The 14,119-nt window shown below is 33.5% G+C and overlaps 1 protein-coding gene across 3 annotated transcripts in view; it reads left to right on the forward strand.

Moving 5' to 3' along the window:
- SMAP1 (small ArfGAP 1) overlaps positions 1-14,119 on the forward strand; it is a 158,577-nt gene that overhangs the window by 37,047 nt on the left and 107,411 nt on the right. For 2 of the 3 annotated variants that reach the window (XM_040643609.1, XM_040643610.1), the window contains exon 2: positions 384-517. In XM_040643609.1, coding sequence (XP_040499543.1) covers positions 384-517 — 134 coding nt within the window. Of the gene's footprint in view, positions 1-381; positions 518-11,723; positions 11,845-14,119 lie in introns of those variants that run through there. The other variant, XM_008684824.2, reaches the window with a different exon arrangement.

Below are 14,119 nucleotides of genomic sequence, written 5' to 3' on the forward strand. Positions count from 1 at the left end.
TTTCATTAAAAACTCTTTGATTTATATGTGTTGGTAATCTTTTAAGGAACACCATACACATTTAACGAAGAACTTACTTTTTACTGTGGGATATTACTATTCCTGGTTCAAATATGCTAAGTGAAAACACTGTTCACATAAATTCGTTTAAAATTCTTAGACAGGTTTGGGAAAGTTTCTAGAAAAGCAAAATTAGTAAACTCATTAAAGTTCTTCAGGGTTGATTTATAACCTTGCTCCTGGTGCCATTTGAAAATTTGAGCCTGTAAAATTCTGTACGGCTCCATTATAATTGTGTAAAAAAATCAGAATATTGCTTAAAAGCTGCCATATTTATTTTAGTTTTTAATATTTGTTTGTATTTGTTTTTTCTCCTTAATTAGGTCCTCGATGGGCTTCCTGGAATATTGGTGTATTTATTTGCATCAGATGTGCTGGAATCCATAGAAATCTTGGGGTTCATATATCCAGGGTCAAGTCAGTCAACCTAGACCAATGGACACCAGAACAGATACAGGTAAACATGTTCTTACTGAGAGATTATTTACAATATTTAAAATGAATTTTAAATCTTTAAGCCTTCTTGCATCTAAGGGTTAACATTGAAATGAAGTATATTGAAATGGCATGTGCCACATATAAAATTTGGGTGTTACCTGAAGTGTCCACTCTCAAATGTTTAGATTTTCTTGGATCTGTAGTGAACTAAGTTTTTGACTATTCTTATCTAAAATGTTGCTTTTGAAGTCTTTAAAAAATCAGTTCTTTTTCCTTGTGTTGATGAAATTTGTCGGTTTTGTTTTTCTGTCAGTAGAGGGAGCCTGGGTAAAGATAAAAAATAAATCTTTAAAAAATCAATTCCTTTTCCTTGTGTTGATGAAATTTGTCGGTTTTGTTTTTCTGTCAGTAGAGGGAGCCTGGGATAAAAAGTAAATCACCTTGTGCCTAAGAACTGACTTGAAGGATTTCCCTTTTGGATACACGTGTTCTTGATTTTCAGACAGAGCCCAATAGTTGGAAGATAGCCTATTTAGAAAATGTTCTAATGACTGATTTGGATTTGTTTTGAGTGGTTTAGCTTTGTTAGAGATAAATTTGTAATTTTAAGGGCTTGCCATTTTTACAGTGTGACAGTCTTAAATTTTCAAAATCTTACTTTCTAATCCTTAAGGTTAACTGGTAAAATAAAAATGTTTATTTCTACTGGTTTTAATTTGTAATTCACAGTGTAATTATACAACTTTTTCTTACACTCTTTTTGAATTACTTTTAGTCAGTATAAGGCTAAATACACAAATATATGTAGTGAACTTAAGTGATACTCATACATACCTCTAATCAGAAAAAACAAAAAGAACACAGAAATTGGCATGGATAGGGTGAGGTAAGGGTGAAAGAATAGAATATAATGCAAGGGGAGTGGGTCATAAATAAAGATTTGGTTAAAGAAAGTAAAACTTCTGTGCTACAGACATATTTATGCCAAAGTAAATTCTAGATAGAGCCAAGATTTAAATATTAAAAAAAAATTAAACCTTAGAAATACTTGAAAAATATAGTCAAGAGATCTTCAGGCTGTAAAGTCAAGCATCGCTTATTTAGTTCACTCTTAAATAAGTTTTTGAGGTTTTTGCTGGCTAGGACATAAAAGGAAATATGACACTTTATGTATTTTCCTAATCCTTGAGGAGAAAATTTACTTGTTTTACCAAGGAAGCAGAGCTTTTTGAACATTGCATAAAAGTCTCTGTTCTTGATAATATCTCTGTAGTAACTGTGGTAACAGATTTCATAATGTTGTTTATTAAGTTGTCTTCAAGAAAATGCGAAGCGTAGCTTGAAAATGTAACTTGGCGTTTGTAATGGGTTATGGAGGTACAACACATTCAAGGTGTATTGCCTTTCTAATGGTTCATTTTACACTAAGGACAAAACATGAAATCCTTGGACAATTCAGTTTTCCAGAAATAATATTTTTCTTGACTAGGCTGTTAAAAGGAGTTGAATAGCAGTTTGAGATGGGCAACTGTTCTTTTCCTATACCTGAGAGCAGAGCTTCCCAGTCAGAGGACTACAGCTGCAGTTCATTGGTTTTCTGTGGAATAGGTTATAGTTACACAGCAACATACTGAATTATTAAAAATTTCAGGCTTTTGAAAACAATTATTAAGTAATATACTGTCTTTGAAATTGTATTTGGAATACTATTTATATGTTTCCAACTGTCAGCTTCTTGAAATAAGAATGATTATTTTGGAATGCAAGACTTTTGAGGAGTACTTATCACCAGAGAATGCTGTGTAAGGCTTCATACATCACAGAGCTCCTCTTTTAGTGTTCTGTGGTGAGAAATAAGGTTAGGATGCACTCACTTAAAAATTAAATGAGTAAACAATGAAGTATTATTTTTAAAAAATGTATAGAAAAAGAGCATAAAGAAGCTTAATCACACAGACAGATGAGTCAGCCATCCAGTATTCTTATGGTGGGCCTTGTAAGTACCTGCAAGCAAAGCCAGAGTTGTTCTTTAAAAATCACTCTGGGACTACTGTGCAATATAAATGAGTAAGTAATTGGTGAAGGCCCCAAGGTTCCATTCTATAAAGCACAACCTTTATTTTAACCTAGAAAATTTCAAGGCAACTGATTCTAAAAAGGCAGGAGAACGAAGTGATTTAGAAAGTTGTCTCTAGATAGTCAGACTGCCAGAGTTAGACCTGGATATTCCTGACAGGATACTTAACCTCTGGGTACCTTAATTTCTTCATTTATATGGGAATAGTAAGAATGTCTCCTTCTGTGGGTTGCTGTGAGGATAGAATAAGTTAATATGGGGAAAGTATTTATTTATTTATTTATTTATTTATTTATTTATTTATTTATTTGACAGAGATAGAGACAGCCAGCGAGAGAGGGAACACAAGCAGGGGGAGTGGGAGAGGAAGAAGCAGGCTCATAGCCGAGGAGCCTGAAGTGGGGCTCGATTCCATAACGCCGGGATCACGCCCTGAGCCGAAGGCAGACGCTTAACCGCTGTGCCACCCAGGCGCCCCAGGGGGGGAAAGCATTTAGAATAGTACCTGGCACATTTTAAATACTCGATGTTAGCTTATCAGTTATTAGTAGTATTAGCCCATTTGTTCATTGTTTAAAACCTTCAGTATTGCTGCCTCGAATATCTTTCTGATCTTAAGCAATATAGCTTCCTAGTAAACCTGTGATGAATTGGTTACTGAATGTACTATTGAGTAAATAGATTGTGTGGTATTATTGAGTAGTAATTACTTTTTGAGGATGTTTGTGAAATATAATTAATTCATTTTTAGTAATATTGGATGTTAAGGCATTTTGATCTCAAAATTCCCTAATCATCTGTTAGGTAATTATACCAGTTGTCTATTGAGGTTGCTCATTACTCAGATTTGAGCATATTCTTTTGCCTGTGATGGTAGGTATGTTCCATATAATCCAACTCTATTTATACCTATGCATTTTATTTTTTACTTAAAAAATTGAAGTATAATTACAGAGATAACACTTTACAGATATGAGTTTTATGTGTCTTGGCAAATGTCTGTACTGTGTCACCAACACCCTAATGAAGATATACTGAGTATTTCCATCACCCTAGAAAATTTCCTTGTGTCAGTTTGTAGTCAGTTCTCTAGGGGCAGCCACTACACTGATGTCTGTACCCTTAGGTTGCTGTACATTGAGATTTTTATCTTTTGGAGCTTGTTCTTATTAACTCTGACTCTTAATTCAGATTAGGAAGAGTGAAGATCACAGTGTAATTTAGTCTTCCTTATTCATATGATGTTTTATAAGAATTTCTTTGATATTAAAAAAGCTCAGGAGGCATTTATTTGCAGAAGGGAAGTACTTTACTGCATATACTTCTACCCTATGTCTTCCGTTACCACCACCCCCAACATTTCATGAAAATCATATTTCTAATTTTCAAAGATGATACTTAGTTTTGGGTAGTTGTATATATTTTGAGATCTTTAATAGCAAATGTGGAAACATGATTAAATCTCTGAATCTAAGCTGCTAAATAAAAATAATCTTTTTTGTGTGTCCATAAAATGTAACTACTTAAGTTTTGCCTCAAAGCTTGTTATCGACTGGCATTAATATACACCATATTTATATCAGTTATTTACATACATGTTGTGAGTGTGTGACTCAGGTTTTAGGGCATCTGCCATATCACAGCTGTGTTAGAATTGCTTTACGTTTATTTTTAAAAGAAAATTTATCAACTTATTTTGATTTTTATCAGCATGGAAATAGAGTTATTCACCTTACATTTTAATCAAAATTCTTTTTTAAAATGTGGTTCCTGGTTAGACTAAATGTCTTTCATCTTGAGTTTATCGTCAGGCACTTTTCAAATTTTTAGAAAGGACCACTTTGTACTTTTATTTATACTATAATCTTTATTTTTTATTTTGTACTGGTTTGTTAACCCCAAGTATTGATTACCATTTTCTCCATTATTTAAAAATTTTTAATTACTCAGTTTTCATTATCTGTATTGAAGGAATTAAAATGAAAAATACCATATTTTTACTACAGAGGACTGTTACTTTTGCTTTCAAGTTTCTTAGCTTACTTTGTGCAGTCTTTTAAATTGTGCTAATAAAACATCTTAGTGAGATTTTGTCCTTACTGCAAAGTATAATCCATATATTTGGTATTTATCTTGATAACTTTTGGACCACTTTTAATACTTTATGTATCTATAAATCTTTTAGTAATCTTCTTTCACATATTCTTTGTTTACTACTGACTAGTGTCATTTATTGATATGATAGTATTTTCTTGGGAATGCCAAGGCCACACAACTGAAGTTTATTCATTTATAAAATATATTTGGGAAACTTTACATTTGAAACTACCCAGTCTCCACAGGCCTATGATTTATCCTTAGTGAACTTGCCTGCAACATTTTGTAGGCCTTTTTACTCCCTCTGTTAATATCGTTACCATTTTTTACTTTAGCTTTGACTATATTTTGGCTAGAAGGAAAGGTCTTTAAACCCAACTCTTTTTACATCCTTACTTACTGTTATAACAAAAGAATAGAAGCTTTCTTTCTTCTCATTCCACCCAACCCCTGAATGTTTCCACTTTGACTTCAGCTTTTTGTGTTCTTGTTTTAGGGGCAGAATGGAAGGTGGTGGCTGCTAGTTTCTCTGCCTTTATTTTCATTTGCAGCTTTCTTTCCTGCTTTTCCACCTTAATTAAAAAAATTATATTCATTTGGAGGCACATTTAAATTCTTTCTCCTTCTTTGAAACATATTACTCACATCCTTCTGCCATAAAAAAGTCTTCCTAATACCATCTTTCTATCAACATACAGCTCTTGACTCTGCTGTATTCATTTGTTTGCATAGTCAGCCACTGAGCATTTATTAAGTATTCACAATGTGCCAGCCACTGTATTGTAGTGACTAGCTCTTGTCTTCCTTTAGCAGTTGAATTACTTGAACAATCTTTACCCAGTTTTTCATTTCTTTACCTTACTTTTGCTTCTATTAACTCATTCTGTCCCCATCATTCTGCTAAGTTTGCACTCACAAAGAATACTAGTTACCCCTAATGGCCAAATTCAACTCTCCTTCTTCCTCTTCCTCCTCCTTGGTCTTCCTCCTTCACTTGATACTATCCACTGCCTTCTTGAAGCTGTTTTTTTTTTTTTTTTTTGGTGAAAGAAGCTAAAGTTACTCACCACGTCTTCTATTTGGTTTATTTAGTCTCTGTATTTTTTTTTTTCCGTTTCTTTTTCTGCTTTTTCACCCTATTGGAGATTTTCTGTCAGGCACTACAGTTTTGTCTTTAGCCCTGTTGTTCTTTAGTCTATCCCCATAAGGGAGCTCACTTACCCTCATGGATTCAACTGTTATTTTTCTGTGCAGATGGTTTCCCCGTCTGTCCACTGTCCTACAGTGATTTTCAGTTCTTTTTTAGATTGCCTATTAGAGACCTTTGGTGTTTGTGGACTTACCGTTCTTAAGAAAACTTGGATTTCCTTGCATGAAGTAATTGGTAATTTTCCCAAGCATCCATTTTAATTGTATATTCTTTGAGGCTGGAATTAGCCAATTCGGTTGATTCCATAGCACTGGAATTTCAACATGGCTTTACATATCTGTTCATCTTTGTATATTCGGTAATTCTTGTGAAGTAATTAAAAATCTTGTTGCTTTATGAAAAATACTTTGCTATGAAGCAAAGAAAGCTGGCTATTAATGTAATGGTAAAAGGAATAGATATGATGGGGCATGGATTTTTTTTTTTGCCAGATAACATATGCATTTGAGTAAAATTAAGAATAGAATATCAAATTTAACTGTTGCTCTTTAGCAGTATCAGTAAAACCTCTAAATGTTCATATGGAAAGAGGAAAAAAGGATTTATGAAATTGTTTCAGTGTAGGAAATTTTGGCTACAGTCCTAGTTATTAATGTGTAGCATTTGTAAATGTTAAGATTAATAGATGCCTACTAATCTGCAACTTGACACATTTAAAATTTAAATAATTATCTGGTGGTCCAGACTGGTTTCTTAGAAGTTCGAGTTCATCTTAAAAGCTTGTGGTGTCCAGTGGTTCTTACCTCTTTCTTTTGTGTGCCTCCCTATTCCATCAGTTCTTAATTCTTTTGTTGCTCCTGTTGCTTTCCATTCTCATTTCTCCTAGCATATCCATGGCTTTAGCTTATTCCTGATCTTCCTGTCACTGTCACCTCTCCATCACTTTTACATACCACATTCAGAATAATCTTTCTGGAACACTGCTTTGGTCATTTAACTTCTCTTCTAAGAAATTTGTATTGGTTCTCCTCTGAGAATCATAAAAGTTTTATTTTCCTTCAATTGGTAATCGTATACCTCTGCCATCTGGCTTCATCCTGTGTCTTTGACCTTCCTCCAGATGCTTGACAATAGATTGCTTTGGCTGTATAGAGACAACTGTTCCTGTTGAATTATTCTGGCGGTGTGTTCTTGCATTTTGTTTTGGTTCTGCTTGTTTTCTGTTGTTGGAAAATGTTTTTGCATATTCCTTTTTTCAAACCAAATCCTTCCCATTCTTTAAAACCCAGCTGAATCCTTATTCTTATAAACCTTCTTCAAAATATAGGTTGTGCCTAATTATCTGCTACCATATATTGTTATTTACCTTTGCGCATGTCTGTTGAGTTAATTGTAACCTTCCAGTAGTTAGAAACTTTACCGTATGTGTATTTGTAGTCCTTGTGATGCCTACCACTGTGGTGGGAACACAGTATGTCCTTAATTTATAAATGGCACACTGAGAACAGTCTTTGGTTTGATATAATTCTGTGAGATAATGTTTCCTGTATTTAGCAAGGAGCAGGGAGAATGAAGAAAATGAAAAAATCAAGCATATGCCCCCAGTTTGTCCTTTTCTCCCCAAGTTCCTACATATGTTTAAATTCCCCAAATACAGGGAGAATAGGCAAAAGACAATTTGTAGGTACTTTAAATATTTTTCTATTGCTAAACAAGTGATTAAAATCACAGGTACTTCTTATTGGTGGTCATGTTGTCCCCATCTTCACTATTAAAATTGGGATGTAAAGGATTATAAAAGGTAGGCTAAATATATTGAGGAAGTTTTCTCCTCCTTTCCTTTGACATAGTATATTTCAGATGTAGTTATGATACATTTCCTTCTTTAAAAGCATATTAATTTTATGAAATAAAATTGTAGTTGATAGAAGTACAGCATTCCTGTGAGGTACCTCTGCCATCCCTAAAAAATAGAAAACTGGGACTAGAATATTGATAGGCGATTGAAACTTAAGTTTAACTTGAATTGTCCAGTTATGCAGGTTTGTTTTAATATATCACACCATTTTTAAATTGTTAAAGAAAGGTGAGATGAGTTATTATGGTTTCCGTGGGAGTTCTGCAGAGGAGAAAGATGCATTAAGTAAGATATATTATTAAGATTAATTTTACCTGTTTTTATTTTTGTTAATGAGACTACTTAATGAAAATTTAAAAGAATACAACTGGCTCAGATTATCTTTTTGTCACACAGCAGTGGTGTACCTGTAAGGTAGTTGTTACACCTTGCTGTGTAACCACTGCAGCCTTCTTTTTGCTTAATGTTTGCGTGGTATTTCTTCTTTCATGCTTCTGTGTTTAACTGATTTATATCGTTAAATATAAATAGATTTCTTTTAGACAAGAAATGCCTTGTGCTCTTTCAGTATGTAGTTTCAATTTTTTTTTTTTTTAATTTCAGTGACTTTTTAAAATTAGTTTTTCAGTATTGTGTCTCCTTGTTTGAGTTTTCTTCTTCGGTGATTCTCTTACATGTATGTTGAATTTTCATTGCCTAACTTCAATATTTGTCACTTTCTGTTGGATCCTTTTTATTAATTTTTTTTAAATTAAAAACTTTTAGGTCTTTTGTCTCTCCAGTTTTCGTAGGCCATTATTCTGTTTATTTGTTCTCACGTTCCATTTTATTTCATGTTCATTTCTGATTTCCTTTTATTTCTAATTCTTCTGAGTTTTCATTTTAATTCTGAATATTTCTAATTTCTTTTTTTATTACATTTTATTTTTAAGTAATCTGTATACCCAGCATTTGAGGCTCAAATTTAAAACTGGAAGATCAAGAGGCGCAGTCTCTACTGACTGAGCCAACAGGTGGCCCTGAATATTTCTAATTTCTGATTTAGTTTTCTTTCATAACTTCACATGTCTTTTAACTCATTTAACATGTTCTTTCATATCATGTATATGTTTTTTTGGCTTTTTTTAAATTAGTAAGTGTACAGTTTTGATCTGTTTTCTGAGCATATTTGTTCTAGAATGGTTTCATTGTAGAGATGTTATTCTGTTTCTTATTATCTTCTTCTAAAACTTTCTATGAGATTTGACCTTGATTCTTTTCTGTTGATCATTTTTATGTGGTGTTAGTTTTCTTTACTTTTAAAAGGAATTGATATTCAAGATAGCTTTTGTAACTGCACAGCACCTCTCCCTTCAGTGGTTTTTGTGTAGTATTTAAAAATAAGGCCTCTTGTTTTCTGAGATTTTTTTGCTCTGTTCCTACTCTCACTTTTATCTGTACCTTCTCTTTCTTTATTTCCATTTTTTTTTGTACTGCTCAATTTTGAATCCTTTCCCAAGACTTCCTCCTCAGGGTCGGACCTGGTCCTAGAAGGGAAGTTTTGGTGGTTAGGTTATGAGAATTCATAGGGGCTAGATTGTTTCCCCCCATTTCAAGCTTATTATAGACTGTATGTATTTGCTATTGGATTGGGTAAAAATGCTTTGCAGTTTCATGTGCTTTCTTTAGACTGGTTCACTGTAATTTCCAGTTTTTATCTCTTTACTATTTTAGTGTTCTGTTTTCAGGTCTACCTGCCCCCCGCCCCGCCATTAGTTGCAGACATCATGCAGGTCAGCGGTTGTTAGTGCCTCGTCTCTACCACAAAGCGTTTTGGAGTTTGTGGGGTACTCCATCACCAATTTTTGTTGTAAATATTGTCCATGGGGTTTTGGTTTTTCTTTTTAGTGACTCTTTTTTTTTTTTTTTTGGTGAGAAGCTTCTGGGAGCTTTAAAAACTGTCACCGCTATTACAGAATTCCTATGACAAGCAGTATTTTATAGAATAAAATTCCATTTAAAAAAAAAAGCTAATTTGAAGAGCTCCATGATTTAACCACATCTGACCTGTATGTGTTAGAACATTATTTACTCTCTCAAGGTTTTGACTCTTAAATTTTCATAGTGCTTTATAGAACCAGGCAGAGAAGTGTTCAGTACACAATTCTTGGTACATATTTATTGAAGAAAACCCCCAAATAACTTTTTTCTTGTTTTGTGGGAGGAGTACTCATTATTCTATTAAGCTGACAAAATTTCTCAAATCATGCCCTAATGTATATACTTTTTAAAGGTGATTGAGATACAACTTCTGCCGACTCCTTGCCAGGATCATTAAATTGTCCTCAAGAGCAGAGCAAGGGGGCAGCTTACAGTGTTGGGTTTATGTAGTGCCTATATGTGCAGAGTGAGGTGAGGAAAGAATTGTGATACTGTCTATAACAAAATTTAATCTGTGAAGTTTAATAAGAGGTTTGCATTTTTAAGCAATCCGTTTGAGAAAAGTTGCATTTTGAATTTGAATGTGCAATTATGCCCTGTATTTTCCTCTTGATTTTTAAATTGTTTTTAAGGTTAAAAAGTCAGTGATAGTTTTTAGAATTCTCTTTTTCTAGTAACTGGCTATAGTTCTTGAGTCAGAGCAGTGAACAAAATGGTAAGATATTACTCAATGGAAGTCTTTGTTAATTTAACTCTGTTTATTCTATACTGCCTAATCTAGATAGAACTGAGAGTATAACTAAAGGAATACTAAACTATTTGAAAAAGAAGGCTTATATCTCCATATAGAGTGCTATATTTGGTAGGAAATTGTTATGTGGCAGTGAATAAATACCTGTATGAATAGATCATCTGGAAATGTTATTATTAATTTCATTGCATAGAATATTTTAGAGGTGTAGTCACTGTTCTTCCCTGCTTTGTATAAGTGTAAGAATGATAGAGGATAGTAGGCATAGTCAAAGGCTGGGACTCTGTAGACCTGGGTTCTCTGTAGACCTGGCTTTGTTAACTAAATGGTTAGGTAATCTTCAGGAAGTTACTTAGTAGTGGCTCCTTTTTCTTTAAAAAAAGAAATCATCAGTATCTAGTGTTGTGGTAAGTTCTCAACATATTTTAAAGATGTCTCATTACTATTTTTATAGTGACCTTTATTTGCTTATGAATTTCTAGAAGCATACTACAGTGTACACAGGGCCTTCTAGGCAGAAAGATGGAGAAAGCATGTCACATTTGAGAAAGTGAGGTAGTTTTCTGTGACCAGAGTATATTGGGTGCAGTTACGTGTCACAGGAGATGAAAGTGAAAGTTGCAGTGGGAGGTTGGTTTGGTCTTGATCCTATCAGTGATAGGGGGTGGGGATAGGGACAGAACAGGGAGCTCTTAAAATGTCAGAAGTTGAAGAGTGATATTTAATGTTATGTTGCCTTTAAGAACTTAAATCTGATGAGCTTGTTCCTGCAATGCCCTAGGCAGTAGGTGACTAGATCTGGAACTAAAGTGGTGGCAGTGGGGTTGATTAACAGGGGGAGGCTATAACAAATATTAAAGAGTTAGAATCACTAAGACTTCTGACAGTAGAGGGGAGAGGGTCCAGGATGACTCCTGAACTGGGCCTTAAGCACCTAGGATGAAAAAGTAGTGGTTTATTCCTGGACTTCAAATGGTATGGATTTCATAGTAAGTACAGATTACAAAAGAATGTGAAGTAAAGCTTTTCCAAGTTTGTCATAACAGTGTTTAATTTTACTGTTTTTAAAAAAATACATTCTCTGACTTTGTAACAACTAACAAATGCTGCAACAGATAAATCAAGTTCTGAGAATACCTAGAAATTGTGAAAAATATGAAAACTGGTACCTGTAATTCCACATCATCATTTAAGATTTTTAATTTTTAAATATGTGTGGTTTACTTATTTTGTTTTAAAAATAAAAATTAAAACTTTCAGAAAGAGAACAACTCCCCTAAAACACAGTTTTATGAAAACTGAAGAAATGGACTCTGTATTAAATATTTACAAAGAGTTCCTGAGACCAAAAACGGTGGCCCTTCTTTTCCAGCAGCTGGAATCCAAAAGATCTTGAAACCAGTCCTGAAAAGCTTGCTCCTATGCAAGAAACCCTGGTGGCTTTTGAGAGGAAGATAGAGAACTATTCTGGAAAATTTCAAGTGGTAGTAGAGGTGAGTCACTGACATGAAGAATTTATCCAGGGACTACAAATATTCATTTTCTCTTTTTAATTAACATTTAAAAATATATATACATTCAGATAAGGCAGTTTGAAAATCTTAGTCTTTGTGTTCTAAAAATTTTAATGAATAGAAAATAGAATAAATAGTATTCCCTCACCCACATAAAAATAAATATGTTGAAATTTTAAGAAGCAAAAACAGATACACAATTCTGTTTCTTTAAGAAGATGATGATACTGGGAAAAGATATGAAAATAAATGCCATGTTTGTACTTTGACTGTATTTTGAGTGTAAGATATATACTTGGATGGGATTTTTAAAAATGTATTAATTTGATTTGATTCATAACCTGTTCCGTCACTAGAACACTGTGTTCTAGTAGGAGTGGAGGGTACCAGTGAGGAGGAAGTCTTGTTCTGATTCGCATGCTGCTTGAATACCCTAGCTAAGCTTCCTCTGGATAATATTTTATTTAGAAACAATGCAGGATTAATAAGCCCCCCTTAATTATTTTATTGTTTTGGGGAATGAGAAATACATGGACATGGCACAAACTTCAAAGGGTACAAAATGTGTAAAGTCAATAGTCTTCCTCCCATTTCTGTCCCTCAGACATCCAGTTTTCCTCCATAGGAACAACGGTATTTACTAGTTTCTTGTATACTTTTCCTGAAGCATTTTATGCATATATACAAACATATAGGTGTGTATATTTTTAGTTGCTTTCGTATCTCTACACAATAATCTCTGATCTTGTAGGTGAGATTCCCTCCCGTATCTGTTCCTCAGAAAATTGGATAGAAGAGTTTTAATTTATATAGTTTTACCTTTCTTCCTCCAGATTTAATGTAGACATGTAGCACCTTTCCATTACACACTAACATGTAAGATACTATTGATTATTTCAATATTTTGCATTTTTGCCTTTGGGAATTTAGAAGATCTGATTGCCTCATTATAACTTAATTGTTTGCAACAGAGCAATTAGTGATCTCAGTCCTTTATTTTGTAGCTGCTATTCTTCTTCCCATTTATTCCATTTTTAAAAATAGCCAGTAAACTCTAAAGGGCAAGTCAGTTCACAGAAAAAATTTTGAAAACAATGCAGGTAGCTTCCTGAAATAATACATTAGTGTGAATTCTAGCTTAACTATATAGGCTGTTGACCAGGTACTACTTAGTGTCTGAGGGAGAGAGTTCAGGAAACATTATGGGGACAGATAGGAGGTAGGTACTGAGAAAAGAGAGAGGATGCACAAGATGAAAGGGAGGGAGGTCCAAGGAGCCATAGATCTTAAACACAGCCACTGAACCTGGCCTGGACTGTATTTAGCTTTAGCTCAACTAACACAGGTAGAAGTCATACCCTGAAGTAATTTTATCACTTAGTTAGGAGTCCACAAAGAGCTCTGCTTTCCAAGATTTTGGAAGACTAAAGTAAGGGGGAAAAAAATGACAAGTTTTATTCTCAGGAGAATGAATTATTAACTTGGAATTTTAGGTGGCCCGTCATTTATCTTTACTGTTATTTCCTAATATTGAAAAAGACTTAAGCACATTTTGTGTCTATCTGTTCCTGTTACTTCAGATCTTTACATTTATTTCAAGGATCTTTTCTCACTAATGCTGATTTTGTGTGCTGCTTAATTATTAGTTTTTTCTTTGGAAATGCCCCCACTGACATGAAACACTGAGTTTTAAAAAAAACATACAGTACTGTTACATAAAAATAAAATTTCCTGTTATATTTGTTTGCCTATGTATTGATTCTGCATATTTTCTTTATGTCTGTTCCCACTTTTTGTGACATTTGTTACTTTTTTCGGTTAATTTTTTTTACTGAAGTACAGTTGACATATAATGTTACATTAATTTCAGGTGTACACAGTGATTTGACAACTCAGTGTGTGTAGTAACAAGTGTAGCTACTATCATCTATAACTGGTTTTTGTATGTTTTAGTTTATTAAAGTATACAAATGCTGTAAATAAATGCCAGCTTAACTTTAAATTGACAACCCCAATTCACTTCAGTCTCTTTAAAACATTAAAAAGTTAGAACTCATTTAGAATATATTATATATTATTATATTATTATTATAATGCTTTTAGTCCAAAAACTGGGATTAGGTGAAATGTTTTCTTCTTGGAAAGTTTCAGAAATAGAAATGTTTTATCTGCATTAGATTGTGAAGGAAGTATGTTAGCCTGTATGTGTTTCTCAGCATTCTAGTTCAAATAGTAATTTTTGAAATTGAATCTC

The sequence above is a fragment of the Ursus maritimus genome, unplaced genomic scaffold, assembly GCF_017311325.1.
Source record: "Ursus maritimus isolate PB19 unplaced genomic scaffold, ASM1731132v1 scaffold_29, whole genome shotgun sequence".
Classification (NCBI taxonomy): Eukaryota; Metazoa; Chordata; class Mammalia; order Carnivora; family Ursidae; genus Ursus; species Ursus maritimus.